General features: G+C 40.0%; 1 protein-coding gene across 2 annotated transcripts in view; it reads left to right on the top strand.

Moving 5' to 3' along the window:
- The window catches only part of PTPN13 (protein tyrosine phosphatase non-receptor type 13), a 565956-nt gene that overhangs the window by 334747 nt on the left and 204587 nt on the right, over positions 1 to 26622 (top strand). For both annotated transcript variants that reach the window (XM_053703380.1, XM_053703379.1), the window contains exons 11-14: positions 8815 to 8889; positions 8969 to 9143; positions 24261 to 24414; positions 25617 to 25755. In XM_053703380.1, the coding sequence (XP_053559355.1) occupies positions 8815 to 8889; positions 8969 to 9143; positions 24261 to 24414; positions 25617 to 25755 (543 nt within the window). The remainder of the gene's footprint in view (positions 1 to 8814; positions 8890 to 8968; positions 9144 to 24260; positions 24415 to 25616; positions 25756 to 26622) is intronic.

The raw sequence follows: 26622 nt of genomic DNA, 5'->3' as shown, positions 1-26622 counted from the left end.
ACCAAAGCCCTATGGCTGCAAGTTCTTACAAGAACTTGCTCAACGTAATTTAACAAGCAGCGGTCACCAGACCGCCGCTTCCCTAACCTCTTCGCCACCTCTAAGGTGGCGAAATGTAATCTCCGCGGTCGAGTCCGACCGAGGAGATTGACAGCTCCTGCCCGCGCATGATTGTCTGTGTGCGGGCAGGGGGTGGGATGGCACGCGAGCGCATAATTGCGCTTGTGTGCAATGGTGATTACCTGGGGGTAATTTTGCCCCGCTACAGGCGAGCTGAGGCGTACAGGGGCACGTATATGCGCCCCTGTTCGCCTCAGCTTTGATAAATCTAGCCCTTAAAGGAGCACTAAAGTCAAAATTAAACTTTCATGATTCAGATAGAGCATGCACTCTTAAGAGACTTTACAATTTACTTCTATTATCAAATTTTGCACTTCTACTGAGTATGTGCACAAGTTCACAGGGTATACGTATACTAGTCTTATTGGCTGATAGCTGTCACATGATACAGGGGGCGGCAAATGGGGGGAAAACAAATTTACTGCTAATTTGAAATTTATACTAAGTGCTACTGCATTGTGTTTTATTATGCACTTGTTCATTATGCAAGTCTTCAGTATTTAATGGTCCTTTAAATTAATAATTATCATGATTCACATATAGGCTGTTTTTGTTAAATCACAGCCCTTTGTAGTATATATGATGAGTAAAGCAGAAAACCAATAAGATATATGAATTAATTTACTAGAAAACCCCTCCTTGCATCATTAAATGTATACACTGCATATGAGTAATAAATGTCAGTGTGTGTTTTAGCATAGGTGTTTTAAAAGGATATAAACACCTCTTGCTTTTTGTGTAAAAATTGTGTTTGCCCAACGTTCCCTAAAGAGGTCACAAATCAAATTGTGTAACTTGCAAATCAAATGGTTAGTTTAGGTAATTTTGCAGCATTTTGAAAACCTAGGTTACAAAATTTAGCTTTTTAGTCTCTCTCTGGAGTGTGGATAAAGCACAAATGCTTAATGTCCCTTGAACCCTTGTTTTAGAGAAAACATAACCAAGGGGAATAACGTAATTTCGATTTTTTTATGTGAAATCATCTAGTTTTTACCAAGAATAAGAATATGTTGTTCTATTAATTTCTTGGGTGTCGGTGTCATGAAAAGGTTATTCATAGAAACATAAATGCAAAAGGGATAGTCAACACAAAAATAGTTGTAACATATATCTATAAAGTTGCCCTAGATCGTTTTTTCCAAATATTTGCCAGTTTTTAAAGATAATCCGTTTTCAAGTTAAATCACTTACTTTTCCCCTGCTGCCGTTTTAAAATGTCCGTGTAGCTTCGCACCTTTTTCGTCATCTGTGACATTAAAATCCTGTGTTCCTGTAATTGTTCTAAGTTACTCATTACCCTTTTTTTGTGCGCATGCGCAATGCGCCTATTGTACTCTGGGCACTTTTTCACAGGATTATAGGCGCACAGCAGCTGGGGACCAATAAAGTTGTTTTATGAAACATAATAAAACTTTTAATATTACAGTCTCAAAGGTGTTTTGTGTCCCTTTGACTGTGATGCAATTTAGATTATTTATTATGTGGTTTCTAAGTGAACCTTCAGTTACATAATATATAAGTGGTTTAATAGAGAACCTGTGGCGCAAGTACCGGCTCTCACAGACAGGGATAGACAAGGTGTCCGTACACGGACACTGGTGTCCGTGACTAGCCCTTGCAGTGTCCGCTACAACCTTAGTATATCTTTTTTCTCTGATTAAATAATAGGAATAAAAAAAAATATGTAGTGTGATTAAAGTTAGTGACTTGTCAAGAGACTGCTAGCGATATTGGGTGATAAGTTATGGAATAAATAAAGCCTGAGTGAAATACTGGATGTGTATCTGTCTTTGTATAGAGCTGGGTGTTATTATACAGATGCAGATACCACTGATCCTATAACCAGCACTCCTCTGGCTATACCCATGTGCCAGTGTCACTACTGTGTCATTATATAGTGTTGGATGTTATTATACTCATGCAGATACCACTGATTCTATAACCAGCCCTTGTCTGGCTATACGCATGTGCCAGTGTTACTACTGTGTCTTTGTATAGAGCTGGGTGTTATTATACAGATGCACAGTAGTGACACTGGCACATGCGTATAGCCAGACAAGGGCTGGTTATAGAATCAGTGGTATCTGCATGAGTATAATAACACCCAACACCATATAATGACACAGTAGTGACACTGGCACATGCATATAGCCAGAGGAGGGCTGGTTATAGGATCAGTGGTATCTGCATCAGTATAATAACACCCAGTACTATATGATGACACAGTAGTGACACTGGCACATGGATATAGCCAGAGGAGGGCTGGTTATAGGATCAGTGGTATCTGCATCAGTATAATAACACCCAGCGCTATATAATGACACAGTAGTGACACTGGCACATGGGTATATCCAGAGGAGGGCTGGTTATAGGATCAGTGGTATCTGCATCAGTATAATAACACCCAGCACTATATAATGACACAGTAGTGATACTGCCTCATGAGTATAGCCAGAGGAGGGCTGGTTATAGAATCAGTTGTATCTGCATCAGTATAATAACACCAAGCACTATACAAAGACACAGTAGTGACACTGGCTCATGGATATAGCCAGAGGAGGGCTGGTTATAGGATCAGTGGTATCTGCATCAGTATAATAACACCCAGCGCTATATAATGACACAGTAGTGACACTGGCACATGGGTATATCCAGAGGAGGGCTGGTTATAGGATCAGTGGTATCTGCATCAGTATAATAACACCCAGCACTATATAATGACACAGTAGTGATACTGGCACATGGGTATAGCCAGAGGAGGGCTGGTTATAGAATCAGTTGTATCTGCATCAGTATAATAACACCCAGCACTATATAATGACACAGTAGTGATACTGGCACATGAGTATAGCCAGAGGAGGGCTGGTTATAAAATCAGTGGTATCTGCATCAGTATAATAATATCCAGCACTATATAATGACACAGTAGTGACACTGGCTCATGGGTATAGCCAGAGGAGGGCTGGTTATAGGATCAGTGGTATCTGCATCAGTATAATAACACTCAGCACTATATAATGACACAGTAGTGACACTGGCACATGGGTATAGCCAGAGGAGGGCTGGTTATAGGATCAGTGGTATCTGCATCAGTATAATAACACCCAGCACTATATAATGATACAGTAGTGACACTGGCACATGGGTATAGCCAGAGGAGGGCTGGTTATAGGATCAGTGGTATCTGCATCTGTATAATAACACCCAGCACTATATAATGACACAGTAGTGACACTGGCACATGGCTATAGCCAGAGGGTGGCTGGTTATAGAATCAGTGGTATCTGCATCAGTATAATAACACCCAGCACTATATAATGACACAGTAGTGACACTGGCACATGGCTATAGCCAGAGGGTGGCTGGTTATAGAATCAGTGGTATCTGCATCAGTATAATAACACCCAGCACTATATAATGACACAGTAGTGACACTGGCACATGGGTATAGCCAGAGGAGGGCTGGTTATAGGATCAGTGGTATCTGCATCAGTATAATAACACCCAGCACTATATAATGATACAGTAGTGACACTGGCACATGGGTATAGCCAGAGGAGGGCTGGTTATAGGATCAGTGGTATCTGCATCTGTATAATAACACCCAGCACTATATAATGACACAGTAGTGACACTGGCACATGGCTATAGCCAGAGGGTGGCTGGTTATAGAATCAGTGGTATCTGCATCAGTACAATAACACCCAGCACTATATAATGACACAGTAGCGACACTGGCACATGGGTATAGCCAGAGGAGGGCTGGTTATAAGATCAGTGATATCTGCATCAGTATAATAACACCCAGCACTATATAATGACACAGTAGTGACACTGGCACATGGGTATAGCCAGAGGAGGGCTGGTTATAGGATCAGTGGTATCTGCATCAGTATAATAATACCCAGCACTATATAATGACACAGTAGTGACACTGGCACATGGCTATAGCCAGAGGAGGGCTGGTTATAGAATCAGTGGTATCTACATCAGTATAATAACACCCAGCACTATATAATGACACAGTAGTGACACTGGCACATGGGTATAGCCAGAGGAGGGCTGGTTATAGGATCAGTGGTATCTGCATCAGTATAATAACACCCAGCACTATATAATGACACAGTAGTGACACTGGCACATGGGTATAGCCAGAGGAGGACTGGTTATAGGATCAGTGGTATCTGCATCAGTATAATAACACCCAGCACTATATAATGACACAGTAGTGACACTGGCACATGGGTATAGCCAGAGGAGGGCTGGGTATAGAATCAGTGGTATCTGCATCAGTACAATAACACCAAACACTATAAATAATGTTTTTAATTTCAAATGTACCTTGGTGTCCTTCACTAAGGTCTTTACTTTGGAAAATGTCCGCCACAACCTTTGTCTGTGCCTATCCCTGCTCACAGAGAACAGTGAGAACGCTCATTACTAGTCTGCATTCTAATAATTATTGTGAGCAGGAGACATTTTAAACATAAAATACAAAAAGACAATGTTCTTATGTATTGTAAGAGTTTTTATTGCAGTATTGCTAAAATTAATTTTTCAGAATATTTGTTCCTTAAAAAGTTTAATTTTGCCTAGATAGTCAGTATAGGTGGGGATATCACAGGGAAATTTAGATATTTCAAATGCCAATATAGATTAAAAGGAGCTATTTGTAATCAACTTTATTGGTCCCCAGCTGCTGTGCGCCTATAATCCTGTAAAAAAAGTGCCCAGAGTACAATAGGCGCATTGCGCATACGCAAAAAACAGGTTATGAGTAACTTAGAACAATTACAGGAACACAGTATTTTAATGATGTCACAGATGACGAAAAAGTGGCGGAGCTACACAGACATTTTAAACGTCAGCAGGGGGAAAAGTAAGTGATTTAACTTGAAAATGGATTATCTTTAAAAAATGGCATATATTTGGAAAAAACGATCTAGGGCAACTTTATAGATATGTTACTATTTTTGTGTTGACTGTCCCTTTAACTGTTCTGGAAAATATTGAATTTAGTCTTAAACTGTTTTGTCCTTTTAGCATATGGAAAATTGATTTCCAATTGCAACTCAAATGCTTAGAAACTTTCAATGTTAAAGGGACGGTGTACTGTAAAATTGTTTTTACCCTAAATGTCTTTCCAATGACTTGTTATACTTGTTTACTTTTGTAAATAGCTGGTTTTGTTCTTTGAAACCACAACCCATAAAATGTGTTGAGGTTGTAGGAAAATTAGATATCTGTATTTTATCACTTTCTGTACACAGACAGGATTCTTTAAATTATCTCTGTAAACCAAAGAACAATACTTAGAACAATTGAAAATTAACATTTTATTGCTTATCTCTTCTACTGAGAGTCTAATTGTTTCTGCTTTCGTTGTTTACACTGGTTTTCTTCAAAGGGACAGTCTAGTCAAAATTAAACGTTCATGATTTAGATAGGACATGCAATTTTACACAACGTTCCAATTTACTTTTATCACCAAATTTGCTTAGTTCTCTTGGTATTCTTTGTTGAAAGCTAAACCTAGGTAGGCTCATATGCTAATTTCTAAGCCCATGAAGGCCACCTCTTATCTGAATGCATTTGACAGTTTTTCACAACTAGAGGTGTTAGTTCATGTGTGCCATATAGATAACTTACTTATGAGAGGGCACTGATTGACTAAAATGCAAGTCTGTCAAAAGAACTGAAATAAGGGGGCGGTCGGCAGAAGCTTAGATACAAGGTAATCACAGAGGTAAAAAGTGTATTAATATAACAGTGTTTGGTATTGCAAAACTGTGGAATGGGTAATAAAGGGATTATCTATCTTTTTAAACAATAAAAATTCTTAAGTAGACTATCCCTTTAACCTATACTTAAAGGTACAGACTACTTCAGAATTTTTATTGTTGAAAAAGATAGGCAATCCCTTTATTACCCATTCCCCAGTTTTGCATAACTGACACTGTTATATTAATCAGGGCCGTCTTTAATATTGACTGGACCCTGGGCAAAAAATTTCTTGCCCCCCCCCCCACGCAATTTCGCTCTCCACCCCAACATCCCAAAAAACAACTAAATTATTTTTTATGTTTTTTAATTATTAGCCCAGCGGTGGATCATCCACTGCTGGGCTAATAATTTTTAAAAAATTAAATAAATTGCAATATGTGAAACTGGACCTAAGCAGTACTAATAAGTAAATAAATATATACATTCCTCCACTGTGTATTTATTTAATATTCTTTTGAATGTGATTCTGGTGTGAGGTTAGCTGGTTAAAGAGATTTAGGGCAGCCAACAGGAGCAAAGCAAGGTAAAGACTGAGGAGGAAGCATGGAGGTGCAGACAAATATAAGTTTACTGATTGGAACAGCAGAACTACTATGGGAAGCTGTAAAATCTGAGACAGAGAGAAAATAAAAACTATAAAAATAAACCTTACATTAATGTGTGAAGTATCAGCATGACACTATATATCAGCCACAGCAGTACATGTCGCTTCTTTGCTAGGAACAAGTTCCCTCTCACCCTGCACTAGACAATGCTGTATGGGGAGGGGCGTGTGTGCACTCACTTATTCTTCCCACTGACACCTTTCTACAAAGCACTGTTCCCCTAGCAAACTTCAGTTAGTTGATCTTAGGGCCACAGCAGAAAGAGCAGGGCTAAGGGGACCAGTAGACAGGATGCTGTCTGTCCAAGGCTGCATGTATACAGTGTGAGATGAGTCACACAGCCTCAAGACTGAAGAGAGCAGTGTGTGCAGCTGCACAGATGCTCAAATCCTCATGTGCCTGCCGCTCCAGCTTTCTGCTGCATGCGCCTACAGTCAGCCCCACCCAGAAACAATCCCCACAACCAGAGCAGTTACCTGGTAACAGTGGTAACCCCAGTAGGACCTTTTCTGATGCAGTGGAAATGGCTGGATGCCGAGTTAGGGCTTTGCATTCAGTGCTGCACAGTGCACATTTAAAACAGCACATGGCAATAGCTTGGCATGTCACATGACACCGGCACAGTCTGGCACAGTTTAAAAAAAAATATATATATATATATATATATAAGCAGAGAACTTTTGACTGTGACAGTATTAGGACTGAATGTGTGTGTTCCCCATGTCACATCAGCAGTCTGGTATGAACCATAAAAAAAAACTCTTGGGCCCCTCAACAGAGACTGGGCCCTGGGCAGCTGCCCCTTTTGCCCTGTGTTAAAGACGGCCCTGATTTTAATACACTTTTTACCTCTGTGATTACCTTGTATCTAAGCCTCTGCAGACTGCCCCCTTATTTCAGGCCTTCAAGGGCTTAGAAATTAGCATATGAGTATGAGTCTACCTAGGTTTAGCTTTTAATAAAGAATACCAAGAGAACAAAGCAAATTTGATGCTAAAAGTAAATTGTAAAGTTGTTTACATGCCCTATCTGAATCATGAAAGTTTAATTTTGACTAGATAGTCAGTATAGGTGGGGATATCACAGGGAAATTTAGATATTTCAAATGTCAATATAGATTAAAAGGAGCTATTTGTAATCAATTTAATACACACTTCAGTAGGTAAACTGTCCCTTTAAAGTAGTTTTCATTTCTTAAAGTGAAGGTCAATTTTCATGTGAAAGTGCCCGGTTTTTAAAAAAACTATTAAAAACGGGGGCACTTTCATTCATAAAAATTGACATGGCACCGTATTTTAAAATACTTACCTTGTTCTTCTGAAACGCTGGATCGCCATTCTGAAACGATGCCCTGCCTGCTTCTTCCTGGTTTACTTAACCAGCAATGACGAAACCGGCTTTCTCCAATCACGGCGTTGTCTCAGGCAATGATTCCCCCAGGGGAAGCCGTGATTGGAGGATGCCGGAATCGTCATTGATGACGTATGAAGAGGCTTGGGACGGGCTGGTGAAGCACTGGAGCGGATTCAAGAAGAAAAGGTAAGTAATTTTAAGAAAACGGGTGAAATGTCAATTTTCATGAATGAAAGTGCCCTTGTTTTTAATAGTTTTTTTTAAAAAACGGGCACTTTCACATGAAAATTGACCTTCACTTTAAATAGACAATAAACACATTGTCATTACAAGACATTTTTGTTGACTTGTTACACAATAACATATCAGGCAAGTCTGTTAAAGGGTTATGAAACCCAATATTTTTTCTTTCATGATTCAGATTTAAATTTAAAGCAACTTTCTAATTTACTCCTATTATCAAATGTTCTTCCTTCTCTTGGTATCTTTATTTGAAAAAGCAGGGATGTAAGATTAGGAGCCAGCCCATTTTTGGTTTAGCACCCTGGGAAGCACTTACTGATTGTTGGCTACATTTAGTTGGAAAGTTGTTTTTAAAATTGTATATTCTAAAAATTGCTTCATTCTATTTGTATCCATTGTTGAAGGAGCATCAATGCATTACTGGAGCCAACTGAACACATCGGGTGAGCTAATGAAAAGAAGAATATATGTGAAGCCATTACTCAGCAGCTAGCTCCCAGTAGTGCATTGCTGCCGCCAAGCCTACCTAGGTATGCTTTTCAACAAAGGATACCGTGAGAACAAAGCAAATTAGATAATAACTTTGGAAAGTTGTTGTTTTATTGGAATCAGGAAAGTTTAATTTTAACTTTACTGTCCCTTTAATATAATATTATTCAAATAAATGTGTGGAGTATTGTTAATATATTGTTTTTATTTATTTTTTTAGAATTTTTTTGGGCCAGAATTTGTAAAAATGACAGTGGAACCATATATCATACTGGATCTTCCAAGATCAATCTTGGTAAGAGGATATTCCTATGTTTTTTTTAATTTTATAAATTAGTTTTTTCAGAAATCATTTTGACTATTAAAATTTTCAGGCTAAGAAGGGAAAGACGGAAGAGAATCGACGGAAAGTGAACATCATTTTGCTTAACGGACAAAGGCTTGAGCTGACATGTGACACCAAGTCTACGTGTAAAGATGTGTTTGATATGGTTGTGGCCCATATTGGACTAGTTGAGCATCACTTGTTTGGTTTAGCAATCCTAAAAGGTAGGTTACACAGATTTGTATAAAGATCTTCTGAAAATCCAATTCTCATACAAAAATAAAGCAAATCTTTCTTTAAAAAAAAATGTTTCTGCAAATTTTATGCTAAAAAAGCAATTAAATGATGCTCTGTGTTAGAAATTTTTTTTACTGCACTATCACTTGTCTGTAACTACTCCTGAAAAGGAATAAAACACATAGTTAAAGTTATCTCCAGAGCAGCAATGCACTTCCACCCCTGAGCTGAACACTTTGGTGACGTAGTTTACAGATTTTATCCCTGGAATATTTAAATAGATGTTTTTAAAATCCCTTTGCCCCAGGTACACCTTTGTCTCTTAGGCCAGGTGTTTAGCATTGTTTTTAAAGACACTCCCATATAGCTTTTGACTGGCATATTCTAAGCCAAACCCTTTTGAATCAGGGGCAGAACTACCATTGGTGCAGCAGGTGAAGTGGCTCCAGGGCCCAAGTGCTGGAGGGGGCACATAGCAGCGTAGCCATGTGCAGAATGTGTATAATCCTAATGCACAGGAGCTTTTTATTAGTGCACGTTGTCCATCATCTATCTATCTATCTATCTATCTATCTATCCTAAAAACTATTTTACAGAGAAGCGTGTATAGTATTGCTATTGGCTATTAATGAGTTACCTTCGGGGGGCTTTGCACCAGGGCCCTCTGTTGAGTAGGTCCACTACTGTTTTGAATTGAGCATAAAAATGGGAAAGCAGACTATTCTCTCTCTCTTCTCCCCCCCCCCCCCCCCATCTGCTGAAGATGGATGATTTTAGACATTACAGAATTTGGTTTTGTATTTCGTGGGCTAAAATTCTCTGTGATTATTTTATTTAGTTAGCAGTGTTGCACAAATTAGGGTTGTGATAGCTAGAGTGGCCATGTATTATTTAGACTGTTTTGTTGTAAAATATGTGATTGTGTATTTATACCTGTATATATTCATCTTATTACGCTATATATATATATATATATATATATATATATATGTATATATATATATATATATATGTATATATGTATATATATATATGTATATTTATATGTTCCTAATAAATTCTTTGGAAATAATGGAGACCCCTTATAGTGATTATTTCACTTAACTTAGTTGTAATAGTTTTAGTGTTTTTTACCATAGAATTATTTTTAGTTATTATTAAATTAAAAATCCTTTACCATTGCCTATGCACATATGATATCCCTGATTGACTCTCTATCTAGACAATGATCAGCTTGTGACCATTGCTGCTCAAGTGCTGACTTTAAAGGGACATGAACCCAAAATATTTCTTTCATGATTCAGATAGAGAATACAATTTTAAACAGCATTCAAATGTACTTTTTTTAATTTAATTTGCTTCATTCTTCAGATATCCTTTGCTGAAGAAATAACAATGCACATGGGTGAGCCAATCACACGAGGCATCTATGTGCAGTCACCAATCGGCAGCTACTGAGCCTATTTAGATATGCTTTTCAACAACGGATATCAAGAGTAGCAAGCAAATTAGCTAATAGAAGTAAATTGGAAAGTTGTTTAAAATTGCATGTTCTTTCTAAATGAAAAACAAAATGTGGTTTTCATGTTCCTTTAAATACTGTATGTGTTCAACCCTTTATGCACACTAATTATATGCTCTAGCATGTTGCAGCATTATATTATTTCTCTTTTATGTCCTTTTAAGTATTTGTGTACAAGCCACAACTTGAAAATGTAGGTTATTGAAAAAATGCCCAATTTTAAACCTCAAGAGGACTCTGCATTGTCCAGCTTTCTGGCATTGTGATTTTGTTTGTATGTTTACATGCCGGTCATTTGAGTGTGTGTGTGTTTTAAAACGGGGCTATGGTCAGCCACAGTTATATTCTAATGGGAACTAGAATAAGGTGTCTTAGAAACATTGTAATTAATGCCTTGCACTTTAAAGTAATGAAAGGGCTATTTTTTCCCATTGGCATGGAGAGTCCACAAATCCATTCTAATTACTAATTCCCACTAGTAATTAGAATGGATTTGTGGACTCACCATGCCAAGGAATGAAAAGAATTTATCAGGTAAGCATAAATTTAGTTTTAGTGCAAAAATTGACATACTCTTAAGCTGTTAGAGAACTACCGACCTGCTGAAGAGCCGCAGAGAACTGCTGGTCCCAAGCAAACACAGCCGGTAAGCCAATCATCAGTGGTGGTCTCACAGCTCACTAGCCATGTCCTCTTTTCTGCTATGTACAAGTTCAGAAGTTTTGTTTACAAGCAGGAACTCCCCAGAGTGTAAATATGACATTATTTACACACTGTAAAAAATGCTTGAAAGGAACTATGGAAACAAGCAAGTAAAAAAGTAAATAGAGGAGGCAGCATTGAATATTACCCAATACACAAATATGTGTTCTCAGTCATTTACAAACAACATATGGGCCTAAAGAACTTTGAGAAAGTAATGTAAAATGTAAATTATACATAGTAAAAACCTTTGCTATATACATTCAGAATTAATTTAGCATGTTTTTGTGTAATAATTGTGCTGGGCCCACCACGTTCCTTAGAGAGGCCAAAAACAAAATTTATGCTTACCTGATAAATTTCCTTCTTTCCAGGCATGGAGAGTACACAATTCATTTCAATCACTAGTGGGATATTCACTCCTGGCCAGCAGGAGGAGTCAAAGAGCACCCCAGCAAAGCTATTAAGTGTCACTTCACTTACCCATAAACCCTAGTCATTCGGCCAAAGGAAACAGAAAAAGAAGATAACACAAGGGTATAGAGGTGCCTGAGGTTTATACAAAAAAACTGTAGTCTGAATTTAAAACAAAGGGTGGGTTGTGGACTCTCCATGCCTGGAAATAAATAAATTTATCAGGTAAGCATAATTTTTGTTTTCTTTACTATGGCATGGAGAGTCCACGATTCATTCCAATTACTAGTGAGAACCAATAGCCAAGCTAGATGACAGAGAATGAAAGGGAGAGAGAACAAGACAGGCGGACCTAAACCGAAGGCACCACCGCTTGAAGAACTTTTCTCCCAAAAGAAGCCTCAGCCGAGGCAAAAATATCAAATTTGTAGAATTTGGAAAAAGTATGTATGGAGGATCATGTGGCCGCCTTGCAAATTTGCTCCACAGAAGCTTCATTTTTGAAAGCCCAGAAAGAGGAGACAGCCCTAGTGAAATGAGCCGTAATTCTCTCAGGACGCTGTTGTCCAGCTGTCTCATACGCTTAACGGATGCCACTTCTCAACCAGAGAGAAAGAGTGGTAGAAGTGGCCTTCTGACCCCTACACTTACCAGAGAAAACAACAAACAGGGCAGAAGTCTGCCAGAATTCTTTAGTTGCTTGAAGATAAAATTTTAAAGCACGCACAACATCCAAGTTATGCAAAAGACGTTCCTTCTTAGAAGGACAATTAGGACAAAAAGAAGGAACAACAATTTCCTGATTAATATTGTGATCCGACACTACCTTAGGGAGAAAACCCAGCTTAGTACGGAGGACCGCCTTATCAGCATGAAAAATAAGGTAAGGGGAATCACACTGCAGAGCCGAAAGTTCAGAGACTCTACGAGCAGAAGAAATGGCAATAAGAAACATAATATTCCAAGAAAGTAATTTAATATCAACAGAATGCATCGGCTCAAACGGAGCCTGCTGCAAAACTTTAAGAACAAGATTAAGGCTCCAAGTAAGAGCAACAGGTTTAAACACAGGCCTCATCCTGACCAGGGCCTGAACAAAATGTTGAACATCTGGCAGATCTGCCAGACGTTTGTGCAAAAGAATAGTCATTGCAGAAATCTTACCCTTCAGAGTACTGACTGACAAACCTTTCTCCAGGCCCTCCTGAAGAAAAGCCAAAATTCGAGGAACCCTTACTCTGTTCCAAGAGAAACCCTTTGAATCACACCAATGAAGGTATTTACGCCATACCTTATAGTAAATTCTGCGAGCCTGAAGCATAGTATCTATGACTTTCTCAGAGAAGCTATGTCTAGCCAAAACTAGACGTTCAATCTCCAAGCAGTCATCTTCAGAGAATCCAGATTTTGATGAAGGAAGGTGGTCCTTCCTCAAAGGTAACCTCCAAGGCGGAAGAGATGACATTGTCACCAGATCCTGCGAGGCCATGCAGGAGCTAATAGAATCACAGACGCTCTCTCCAGCTTGATACGAGCAATTACTTTTGGAAGGAGAGCAAACGGAGGAAACAGGTATGCTAGATTGAGGTTCCAAGGATCCGCCAGAGTGTCTATCAGAACGGCTTGAGGATCTCTTGACCTTGAACTGTACTTTGGAAGTTTGGCATTCTGACGAGATGCCATCAGATCCAACTCCAGAACCCCCCACCTGAGAGTTATCATTGTAAAAACTTCTGGGTGGAGAGCCCACTCTCCAGAATGAAAAGTCTGTCTGCTCAAAAATCTGCCTCCCAGTTGTCCACCCCTGGGATGTGGATGACAGAGAGATAGCAATCGTGAGACTCTGCCGACTGTAGAATGCGAGTCACTTCCTTCATTGCCAAGGAACTCTGAGTTCCTCCCTGGTAGTTGATGTAAGCCACCGAGGTAATGTTTTCCGACTGGAATCTGATAAACCGGACCAAAGCTAGTTGAGGCCAAGCTATCAAGGCATTGAAGATTGCTCTTAACTCCAAGATGATTATTGGAATAGAAGACTCCTCTGGAGTCCACAGGCCCTATGCCTTTAAAAGGACAGTCAACACCAGACTTTTTGTGGTTTTAAAAGATAGATAATCCCTGAATTACCTATTCCTCAGTTTTGCATAGCTAACACAGTTATAATAATACACGTTTTACCTCTGTAATTACCTTGTATCTAAGCCTCTGCAGACTGCCCCCTTATTTCAGTTCTTTTGACCGACTTACATTTTAGCCAATCCGTGCTCAATTCTCTGTAAATTTACTCAGTTATCTATATGAAATACATGAACTAACACCCTCTAGTGGTGAAAAACTGTCAAATGCATTTAGATTAGAGACAGCCTTCAAGGTCTAAGAAATTAGCATATGAAACTCCTAGGTTTAGCTTTCAACTAAGAATACCAAAAGAACAAAGCAAAATTGGTGATAAAAGTAAATTGGAAAGTTGTTTAAAATTACATGCCCGATCTGAATCATTAATTTTTTTTTGGACTTGACCGTCCCTTTAAGAAACCCTAAACTGCTACCCAGCCCAACAGACGGGCATCCGTTGTCACAATCACCCAGGAAGGCCTCAGGAAGCATGTGCCAAGAGTGTCTTGATAGAGAGTCCAGGTTGATCCTTTGCAAGAGATCAGAGTGGTCCCCGTTCCACTGGCTGAGCATGCATCGTTGTAGAGTTCTCTGATGGAACCGAGCATAAGGAATGATGTTCATGGAGGCAACCATCAGACCAAACACCTCCATGCATTGAGCCAATGACGAGAGAAAGGCATGAAGCATGATGCTTGGATTTTTTTCATAAATGGAAAGAGTCCACAGCTGCATTCATTACTTTTGGGAATTCAGAACCTGGCCACCAGGAGGAGGCAAAGACACCCCAGCCAAAGGCTTAAATACCTCCCCCACTTCCCTCACCCCCCAGTCATTCTTTGCCTTTCATCCCAGGAGGTTAGCAGAGAAGTGTCAGAATTTACGATTTGTCTCTTATGGAGGGTAGTACTTTTCGGCATGGGACTGCAGTTTTAAGTAATTCTGTCAGCCTCTCAGTGAGAGCTTGGATGAAAGTTAGAGTCCGGAGATGCAGGGAGAGTCTTTCTGCGAAACCATCCCGACTCATTTTTAACAGCTCCATAAGCATTTGGCGTTGACGAGTTTCGCTGCCTGCTTTCTTCTCTCAAATCCATGGCAGAGGCGAGGCTACTATCTGTCATACTTGAAGGGCCATGTTCCTGTTCCACGGCGTAGATTCCGGTAAGATTGTTTCATTTTACTTTTCTCATGATTGATTTGTATTACAAATGTTTTCCCGAGAGGCTATCACCTTGCGGGACCAACTAGAGTAATCAGGGTATCAGTGAGGCTCCATTTGTATCTTGGAATCCAGGGTTAATATCTCCTAAAGGGGGTTATATGAACAGGGGGGCAGGTTAATCATGTTTATGTGATTCGACCTGCTTATGTGTAGAATTACTTAGGCTCATGGTTTTGTGGAACATAACGGCCTTGGAAGTGACGCGGCCTTTGCGGTCGGGCACGCTTTTTCTGGACTGTACGGTTGACCTTGTGACTTGGTGTGGTCATGTTTTTGACTCTCCAGTTCCGCATTCCTGACTGTGTGGCGACGGAGAAATTCTGGTCCGCTGGTGTCTGGTATATAGGAGGTGGTGAGTGCCCCAGCCATTGTGGGTGTAAGGTGCCGTTTAGATTTTTTTCTTATTTGGTCCATTTTTTTGTATTCATATCCCAGTTATGGAGGATCCTGATGTTGAGATTGAAGTGGTCTCTGATTCAGATTCTACTCATTGCAATGAATACGAATCAGCCCAGATGACACATGACAGTCAGTTATGTTCCATATGCCGTGCTAGAGGGCTCAATTCATCGGTATTGGGGAATCTAGGGGCTGCTGAGCCATCTGCCTCTGGGGGTGCTGTGCCTCGAGTGGCGAGTTCCCTACCACTTACTGTTGCTACACGTGCAGGTGACCAAGATTATGCTTATCCTTCCCTGGATGGGGGTTTGTTCCCTCCGGAGGTTGCGGCACGTTTCCGTATTCAAATCCTGATGGCGATGGTGCATTTGCTGCTTCCAGATGTCTGTTTAAGGTTATGTTTGTGTCCGGTCAACCCGGGCCCCCAGGCATGGGGTGGCCCGTTCAGCTCTCCGGGGGAACGACTGTTCCTGAGGCTCTGGTGGAAGTGTGCTGTGCTTTTCGTTATAGACTGGCATGCCTTCGTGTTCTGTTACGGCACGTTTTGGCGTTGTTGGACGATCCCATCCTTAATGGATATTGGAGTTCTCAGTCTTCTTCTTGGTATAGCTCATAGAATTAAATATAAGCGTATGAAGTAATCTTATAGTCTGGTTATTTAGTATCCTTTCCAATCTGAGCTTGGATGAGCAGGGTTCCGTTAGGCTGATCCTACGGATGTGTCTGTTCCTTTTAGGCGAAAACCTAAGGGTTGCCTTTTCTTTTATTTAATCCGGTTAGGATGTCTTTTATTTGATTTTAAAAGTTCATGTTTGGTTTCATATTCCTTCGGAAGTTTTCCTTTTGGAATTGATACTCGCGATTTCTTGATTGCACTGTTTACTTCTACGGAAGTTGTTTCTGGGGACACGTTTAGTCCTTTGTGTTGTCTGTCATTTATTTTTCCCTCCCTGGGGCCGAATATTGCGGCCTTGACAGTAATGGCTATGGTTCAGACTGGTTCTGATTGGGTTCAGCTCCTTCTGTCTTGAGGCCTCTTTCAGACACGTGGCGCCTGTTCTGCTTGGCTGGTCCGGTTAGGGCGCTGAGTGATTGCTTTATCATTTGTGTTTTTCTTAGCTTGTTTTTACAAGTGTCAGCTAAGCATTCTGAGAGGACCTATGGGTCCGTGGGGCATGGGGGACTGGTTCAGTCCTCAACAGCCTTTGAGCTGGTCGTTTGGGACTCGGTGGAGTTCTAGTGCGTCACACTCGGTTGGTTCTGATATCGTCGGGATTTAAGTGTTTTTCTTCCCTGTGTGGGTTGAGGAATTGGAGGTTTTAGGGCCTCATTTCTGCTGTTATGGGCGGTCTTGCCCTTTTAGGGTTATTGGAATTGTCCTTTTTGACTTGTTCTTTCTTGAGGAGTCTTCCTTCGGGTCGAGATCTCTGGACTTTGTCTGCTTCTCCTTAGAGGTTGACCTTGCGGTCTTTTTCCTACTCTGGGGGTTAGTTGTTCTTTATTAGGAATGATAGGCTATGTGGTCTCCTTATCTTGGCTCCATCTAGGGGCTGTTTTCGGGGTTTGGGATGCTATGTATTCTTTTTCCTTGGATGTGGTCTTCTGGTTTTGTACTCTGAGGATATTATGGAGACTAACTTTTGTTACCTCGCTCTTCGGGTGACTTTATCCCCGATGTTTCCCCTTGGTCCTGGAAGTTTGGGGAACGCCTGTTCGGCTTAGAATCTTAGCGGCTCTGTCATGCCCTAGCTCCTTAGGAGTTGGACATTTTTCAGGGGTGTTCTCTTCCCTTTACAGGTTATTTTTATCCCTTGTGGTATTGTTTGTCTAAACAATTCTGGGGCTCGGGCCATTGTCTGGATCTTTCTGGGCCTAAGCCGGCTGCTCTGATTAGTGGTTAGCCCCATGGTTTCGCTAGCTGGATCCCGCTGTGGTATGGGTACTTTTTCTTCATGGCCTTATCTGGTATTTTTTTAGATTTATAGATCCTGTGGCTGGTTCGGGAGCTCCAGTTCCCCAGGGAACTTAGGCTATAACTCTTGGTTTCACCAGTTTAGCTACTAGCGGCTTGGCCAGGAGTGCTCTGTACTTAGGCTCCTCATGGCCTGCCTTGTTCTTGAACGGTATGCGCTTCCCTTCTTGGGGAGTTTCCTTTTCATATTCATCAGTGGTGCCTGTATGTTTTTCATTCGGCTCAAATTAGATCTTTGGCCTTGTGTGTGTGCTGCTTATTTGTCTGTGCCCTTCCCTTGGGGGGGGGGGGGGGGTGTTTTGCCTTTCTTGAAGAGGTGGGGTTTTCCTCTCTCTGGAGGGTGCTGGTCCTGTCGTGTGTGCAGGTGGTTGGAACAGGTGGTTTATCCTGTATGGAGAGTGGTCCGCCTTTCTGGGATTGTTCTGTTCCGTCTGTGGTTGCAGTCTCTGTATAGAGCATAAGGCGCTTCTGACTTTTTAGGCCTATCTCTATGGGGTCCTCCTTGGGAGTACCTGTTTGTGGGTACTTTTGGATGGCACCTGAGCTCTGTTGGGGTGACTGAAGCCACCCCATTATGCCCTTTTATCTTGGGGACGGTGGTTGGGGTTCTTTCTGTACCTCTGTCCTTCAGACCTGCCTGTTGTTTGGGCTGGTCCGGTGTTCCAACCACGTAGTGGATATTAGCAGTCCGTCGGTTGGTGTTGGTTATCTTCGGATGCTTTTTACTTGCCTGCAAGTATTTTATTTTCAGAGTCATCCCGCTATGACTGCAGCGTGTGGTGTCAGAGGTTGCTCTCTGGGTTTGATGCACGTGTTGACTGGCAATATTTCAATATTCCGAGTTCTTGGTGACTGGGGACTCCGGTTTCAGTCAGGTTTTTTTGGGGTGGTTGCTCTGTTTTTTTCTGAGAACTTTTCTTCTCTGCTCTTGTTTCCGGTCTCAACCTGGTGGTTCTGTACAGTTTGGGGTCTGGGCATTGCCCCCCCTTGTTTTCAGGATCACTTAGGGTCTCTGTGAGCTTGGCTCGCTTTTTGGGGTTTTCCATTTTTTATCTGGATCTTCTTGACCCTGTGTGGGGTCTTCCAGGAATCCTTGTTTGTTCCTCCATGTCCTCTCCCCTTTGGGAGTTTTGGGTTGTCGTTCCCCTTTCTCTTGTAAGGGGGTACGGTTGTGGACCGACCTTGGGGCGATAGGTCTACTGGAGGAGTGTTGGCTCAGTTGCGGCTGTTTTCTGCGGTTTCTAGCAATGTTGTGGTATGTCTGCGAGTCAGTGTCCTTAGGGACTTTTCCCTTTCTAATTTTTTCTTGGCTTCGGACAAAGCGGGATTTTTGTTGGGTGGTGTTTTGAGGCCTGGTGCCCTCAGAATTGACCCCTGTTGTACCTTCCCATTTAAGCATTCAGTGTCCTCTATAGCTTGGATATTGTTTTCACAAAAGTAATGAATGCAGCTGTGGACTCTTTCCATTTATAAAGAAAAACATAAATTATGCTTGCCTGATAATTTTCTTTTCTTCAGATGCAAAGAGTCCACAGCTCCCTGCCAGTGTTTTTATGTGGAGCGGTCATAATTTTTGTTCTTCAGGCACCTTTCCACCCTGATGTTTCTTCTACTGTTCCTTGTTCCTCGGCAGAATGATAAGGGAAGTGGGAGGAGTATTTAAGCCTTTCACTGAGGTGTCTTTGCCTCCTCCTGGTGGCCAGGTTCTGAATTCCCAAAATTAATGAATGCAGCTGTGGACTCTTTCCATCTGAAGAAAAGAAAATTATCAGGCAGGCATAATTTATGTTTTTCTGACGTCCATAAAAAAAACCTTAATGGACAGGGAATCTATAATTGTTCCTAAGAAACACACCCTTGTATCTGGTATAAGGGAACTCTTTCCCAGATTTACTTTCCACCCGTGGGAACGTAGAATAGACAACAACATCTCTGTATGAGATCTTGCTAGATGAAAAGATGGCGCTTGAACTTAGATATCATCCAGATAAGGTGCCACAGCAATGCCCTAAGACCTGACCATTGCCAGTAGAGCCCCCAGAACCTTGCTGAAAAGTCTAGGGAGCTGTAGCAAGGCCAAAAGTAAGGGCAACAAACTGGAAATGTTTGTCCAGAAAGGCAAACCTTAGATACTGGTAATGATACTTGTGAATGGGAACATGAAGATATGCGTCCTTCAGATCTATTATCGTCATGGACTGACCCTCTTGAACCAAAGGAAGAATGGAACGAATGGTTTCCATTTTGAAGGACGGAACCCTAAGGAATTTGTTTTTGGGAACTACAAATAGATTTGAATAAAATCCTAGCCCCTGTTCCTTTAGAGGAACTCCAACAATCACTCCCAGGGAAAATAGGTCCTTTACGCAATTTAAGAAGGCCTCTCTCTTTATCTGGTCTGCAGATGACCTTGACAGGTAGAATCTGCCCTTGGGAGCACAAGATTTGAATACTATTCTGTAACCGCAGGACACTATGTCTACGGCCCAAGGATCTGGAACATTGCGTATCCAAGCCTGCCGAAAAAAAGAGAGCCTGCCCCCCACTTGATCCAATACAGGTTCTGGGGCGGTCCCTTCATGCGGATTTAGAATCAGCGGAAGGTTTCTTGGCTTGCTTTCCTTTATTCCAAGGCTGATTGAACCTCCAAGAAGACTTGGAGTGCTCCAACCTGGAAGAGGAGGAGGAGGAAGACTTCTGACTCTTAAAGTTACGAAAGGAACGGAAATTTAAATTCTGGCGACCCTTAGACCTATTCTTTTTATCCTGAGGTAGGAAAGAGCCCTTTTTACCTGTAATTTCGGAAATTATTTCAGTCAGACCTGGACCAAACAATGTTTTACCCTTATAAGGCAAAGATAAAAAGAACTGCGCCACCAGCTATCACACAAACTGAAAAACGCCAAGAAAAAAGAACACCTCCCATAGAGAGGAACTGACCCTCTAGCAAAAGCTGTAGCGGAGCGGCTTAGAAGTCATATGACAGCAATTGTATCCTGCCGAAAACATGGCAAACATAAGGCACAAAAAAACACCACCTAAACTGTAAAGGAGGATTACTACTCACAAAAAACTGAGCCCAGACACTATATAGCCCACTATATAATAAAGTCCTATCAGCCAGAAAATCCCAAATGCAGTGCCCCTATCATGTCCCATGCCCAGAAATAAAGATGCTCTGTATAGCACATATGTACTCCACACTATACAAGTTTCTTCCAGTAATGAAAGTGTCTAACACCTAGAGTGCTGGTACCTTCTAACCTAGAAGGGAAAGCACTTAACTGTGGAAGCAGCAGTCAGGCAGGGAATAATTTCTCAGGTGTGTCAGATTACTCCACATCTAACAGTGACCTGTAGAAAAAGAAAAAAAAAAGAGTAACCAACTTTGTTTTCTATAATAGGGATAGCATAGTTGTTAGAAGTAAAGCAAAGACTACCTTGCCACCTTCTAACTGCTAAAAGCCACCACTACTCTTACTAAAGAGATTGACATGGACGCAGCATAGTCCCAAATCATTGCTTGCAGGGAAAAGTAACCAATAAAGGATTAAATCTCTTAAGACACCATCTTCGCACATCCTCCCTTGACAGAGGCAAAGAGAATGACTGGGGATTATGGGCAAGGGAAGTGACACTTAACAGCTCTGCTGGGATGCTCTTTACCTCCTCCTGCTGGCCAGGAGTGAATATCCCACCAGTAATTTAAATGAATCGTCGACTCTCCATGCCATAGGAAAGAAAAGCAAATTCTGTAACCTAGGTTACCTACAAAATGCTGCAATTGTCTAAACCAGCAACACAAAATACTAGACGGCACCAATGGATAGACTCTTTTATGGCAGTGTCTAATTGTCCACTATTAAAGGGAATCCCAAAAATGTTCTTTAATGGTTCAGATAGAGCATACAATTTTAAAACAACTTTCTAATGTACTTATAATTTGATGTTTGCTCTTGTCATCCTTTAAGGGAAACCAGATTAAACATAGTGATCAGTTGTTTCAATTCAGTTTGCAAATCATTAAATAAAATTACAGTTTTAAATATGTGTAGGTCTTTTTTGAATTCTGTAATTAATTGCTTATATAACTTATGCATATACATACAAATTTAGTTTGATGTACCATTAAAATGTAGAGCAGTCCTTGTTATGCCATATGAACTTTAGCATTTAAAAACATCACTGGGAGATTTTACTTTTAAAAAGTTGAAAATTAATTGTTTTTTTTTTGGTAAATAAAGGGCTTGTACTATCAGCTGTGTATTTGCTTTTACATATTCTACCCTATTCTCCTATCTGTTTATTTTTTATTTCTGTGATTCTCACAACATGATCACAGAAAACCTACCAAGAGTTCAATAATAACAAACAAAATGATAGTGTCACCTCATGCAGAAGAGAAACACATTTCCTAACACCGAGTGGTCTCTTAGGTATTTCTGAAAGACATTTGATATTCTTGTTAACTTTGCTGTATAAAGAGTAGATTTTTAAATCATAGCATCTGAGCTTGCAGCAAGACTTTCCTAGCTGTGTAGTTAGTCAATATTTAAATGGGACATTAAAAACTTTGAGATCATAATATAAAATGTTTAAAGGGAAATGAAACTTAAAAAAAATTCTTTATTCAGAAAGATAATATAATTTTAAACAGCTTTCCAGTTTACTTCTTTTATCAATTTTTCTTCGTTTTCTTGATATCCATTATAAAAAGAGCAGCAATGAGATACTGGGAGCTAGCTGAACACACTGGTAAGCCAGTGATATGAGGTATATATATATATATATGTGCAGCCACCAATCAGCAGCTGGCTTCCAGCTCCTGAGCCTACCTAGATATGCTTTTCTACAAAGATACCAAGAGAACTAAGCAAATTTGATCATAGAAGAACATTTTATTGTTAATTATAATACTAAAACATGTAGCAATATAATTTCATTATTTATTTAGTTCCCTTTTCCTGTAATTGAATTCCAAAAACTGTGGTCTTCCAGTTTTGTAACTGTGTAAGTGCAGGCTCCAGATTTTATATTGCTGTATTTCATGTAGTCATTGGTTGCACATTTGAGATACACATTTATAGCTGTCCATAATTAGCCTCAGCAGAGAAAGAAACCTAGAATACAACATGGCACCCATTGCTTTACGGACACTAAAACTTTACATTTATTTTTTCAGTATTCAAACTTATGTCATTTTTCAAAATCTGCATATTTCTACATATTCACTAGCTAATATTTGCTTTGAATACATAATTGTATGCAACGTTTGTGACGACCAGGGTTATCCAACCCTGCGCCAGTCAATTGTTTGGCACAGAAAGGGTTATCAGACCCCTTCTACTGTCACTAATATGTCACAATCTAGCCACGCCAGGAAAGCTTGTGATTTAGTTTAGTGGGTGCAAGGGTTAACAACACTCTTCAGTCTGTACTAGACATACAAGAAATGCCCAAAACTCCCCTTTAATGCCACCCACACTAAACTAACTATAATATCTAGCTGCCACCACTTAAGATTATATGATATGGGAAACCTTAAGGAAACCCCAGATTTACACATTAACTCTCAGAATACAATTTAGCAGAAAATAACCTAAAATATACAGTTCTAATACTCCAGTCTCTTTCAGTAACATGGTTCAAATATTAGACAAAGGCCAAAGCTCAATAAATGAATGATTTATTATGCCAAAAATTATTATGCACAATGCATTATTAATAAAACGTTGTTACAAATAAAATTAAACACAAGCAAACAGTTTTTCAAAATAAAAAGAAGAAAATAGAAACCTCATACTGTACTAATCTTTGGTTTCTGTGTGCCAGGGAGATGGCATGAAGCAATGGGTCCTTACTCTGTAGAACAGCTTCCCTTGTAAGAATGACAACTTTACATGTTAAAACACAAAACTTTATACAATTTTCAGGAGATCAGGTTGCTTGCCCAACCCTCTTTGCAGGAGCTGAGAAGCCCCCTATCTTTTACGACTGTCAACAAACTCTAAGTCTTTGCCTGAAATTATAGAACACATCATAATTTCTGCCAGATACATCCATTTTCATATAGACAGAAAGGCAATCTCTTATTTACATTGTGAGAATCAATTTGATACCAAATATGACATGGTTGTCATATTTACCTTCATCTAATGTCATAACATGTTTTAAACACATATCTACATTATACCCATGTCCCTTTATTGACCTTATCAGTTTCTGTGAAGAGGCAGTGTTCTGTGTCTCTAAAACCGACACTTTTACTGCTTGAATGCACCAATGCCTATATGATAACATTTATTCAAGTGGAAATCTGAAACAATTTATAATGGGGTCTAGTTTTATCACAAAAAAAACAAACATAAACACAGGACACAGTTCTTCTTGAAAAAACAAATGTTTTTTTTTTAGCTCACAGGCTAAAGAGAATTAACCCCTTGGCATCTCAGTCATGGGGTATTCGTGACAACGTTTATTTAGTGTTTACTGTTTGTTTAATAACACATTCCAATTATAGTAGATGGAAAACTGTGTTTATTTTGCCTTTGTTTGATTAAAAGGCTTTGAAAAGTAAAAAAAAATATAATAATATTTTTTTTTAATATATATATATATATATATATATATATATATATATATATATATATATATATATATATATATATATATATTATAGTGGTCAAAAGTCTCAAAGCTAAACATAACAATGTGTCATATATCATCATTTCTTCATGAATTGAACTTTGGTGTTACAGAGCATGAATTTTTCTTCATTGATCTTGATCTGAAACTGTCTAAAGTAGCTCCAGAAGGTTGGAAAGAAGATGCAAAGAAAAAAGGAAAATCTGCTGTAAATTTCACAGTGTACTTCCGGGTTAAATTTTTTGTGGATGACATTAGCCTTATACAGTAAGTGCAGTTTTTTAAAAAATCTTGTACTGTCCTATTCATTTTTATTTTATTTTTCTGATCTTGTCAGGAAATTACCTTCCCCAGCATAAATATCATGGCTGACCAAATATTAAAGCATTGATATCACCATGGCCACAGTGTTGTAGAAATAGCATTAGCCCCAAACTCTATTCCTAGACTTAACCTAAATCCCTTACTCTGGTTCTAACTCTAAACCTAACTCGTGTCCTTAACCCGCTCCTTAACTCTAACACCTGTCCTTAACCCTAGCTCCAGTCCCTATCCCTAAGCTCAATCCCTAGCCCTTGCCCTAACTCTGTCCTTAACCATAACACTATCTGTCTATAACCTTCGCTCCAACCACTAGCCCTTGCCCCAATCCCTAATGCTAGTTCCAACCCATGTCCCTAACTCTAGTCTCTAACCCCAGTTCTTAACCATAATAACTGTCCTTATCTCTAGCGCAAGTCCTTAGCAGTAACCCAAGCCCCTAATGTTAGCCCCAACACCAATCTCTAACCCTGTCTCATGACCCTAATCCAAACTCAAGTCCCTAACCCCAGTTCCTATTTTCTTTCCCTTACACTAACTTCGGGCCTATCCATAAAACTCAACCCCTAGTCTGAACTCTAGTTGTTAGTCCTAACATTAAGATCATACTATAGGTTAAACCGTGTTCCCTAGCCCTACTCATATCCAACACCCAAACCTTTACTCTAGCCTATCCTACAATCCCTAACTTTAGTTTATTCCCCAATCCCTAACTCTATCCTATACCCAATCCCTAACTTTAGCCTATCCTCCAATCCCTAACTCTAGCCTATCCCCAAATTCCTAACTCTAGCTTATCCCCCTAACCCTGGCCTATCCCCTAACCCTGGCCTATCCCCTAACCCTAGCCTATCCCATAACCCTAGCCTATCCCCTAACCCTAGCCTATTCTCCAACCCCTAACCATATCTTATAGCCCAATCCATAATTCTAGCCTTAACCCTAATGTCATACCTTTATATACCTCATATTTAGATCAAGATTATTGTCCATAATATTCTTTTAGGTGGATAACATGCATATTGGGTTCTTGCTGACATTCCTAATGTGAGATTATGGTCAGCAATCTCTCTGTATGACTTTTTAGTTTGTTTTGTTCAATTCTTATGATTATATGTATCAGTTCTTATATATTTTTTTCTGTTTAGACACAGCCTTACGTGCCACCAGTACTACTTGCAGCAACGGAAGGATATCTTAGATGAGCGATTGCGTTGTGATGATGAGACCACTTTGCTCCTGGCGTCCCTGGCACTCCAAGCAGAATATGGGGACTACCAAACAGAGGTATGAAACGTTTGGCTTTCATTGAGAAGGTGTTAAAATGACTTTCTTTCATGTAATTAGCAAGAGTCCATGAGCTAGTGATGTATGGGATATACATTCCTACCAGGAGGGGCAAAGTTTCCCAAACCTCAAAATGCCTATAAATACACCCCTCACCACACCCACAATTCAGTTTTACAAACTTTGCCTCCTATGGAGGTGGTGAAGTAAGTTTGTGCTAGATTCTACGTTGATATGCGCTCCGCAGCAAGTTGGAGCCCGGTTTTCCTCTCAGCGTGCAGTGAATGTCAGAGGGATGTGAGGAGAGTATTGCCTATTTGAATGCAGTGATCTCCTTCTACGGGGTCTATTTCATAGGTTCTCTGTTATCGGTCGTAGAGATTCATCTCTTACCTCCCTTTTCAGATCGACGATATACTCTTATTTATATACCATTACCTCTGCTGATTTTCGTTTCAGTACTGGTTTGGCTTTCTACAAACATGTAGATGAGTGTCCTGGGGTAAGTAAATCTTATTTTCTGTGACACTCTAAGCTATGGTTGGGCACTTTATTTATAAAGTTCTAAATATATGTATTCAAACATTTATTTGCCTTGACTCAGGATGTTCAACATTCCTTATTTTCAGACAGTCAGTTTCATATTTGGGATAATGCATTTGAATCAATTTTTTTTTTCTTACCTTAAAATTTGACTCTTTTTTTTCCCTGTGGGCTATTAGGCTCGCGGGGGCTGAAAATGCTTCATTTTATTGCGTCATTCTTGGCGCGGACTTTTTTGGCGCAAAAGATCTTTTCTGTTTCCGGCGTCATACGTGTCGCCGGAAGTTGCGTCATTTTTTGACGTCCTTTTGCGCCAAAAATGTG

Source organism: Bombina bombina, chromosome 2 (assembly GCF_027579735.1).
Source record: "Bombina bombina isolate aBomBom1 chromosome 2, aBomBom1.pri, whole genome shotgun sequence".
Taxonomy (NCBI): domain Eukaryota; kingdom Metazoa; phylum Chordata; class Amphibia; order Anura; family Bombinatoridae; genus Bombina; species Bombina bombina.
The sequence above is the reverse complement of the archived record's forward strand: the minus strand, read 5'-3'. Positions and strand labels throughout refer to the sequence as shown.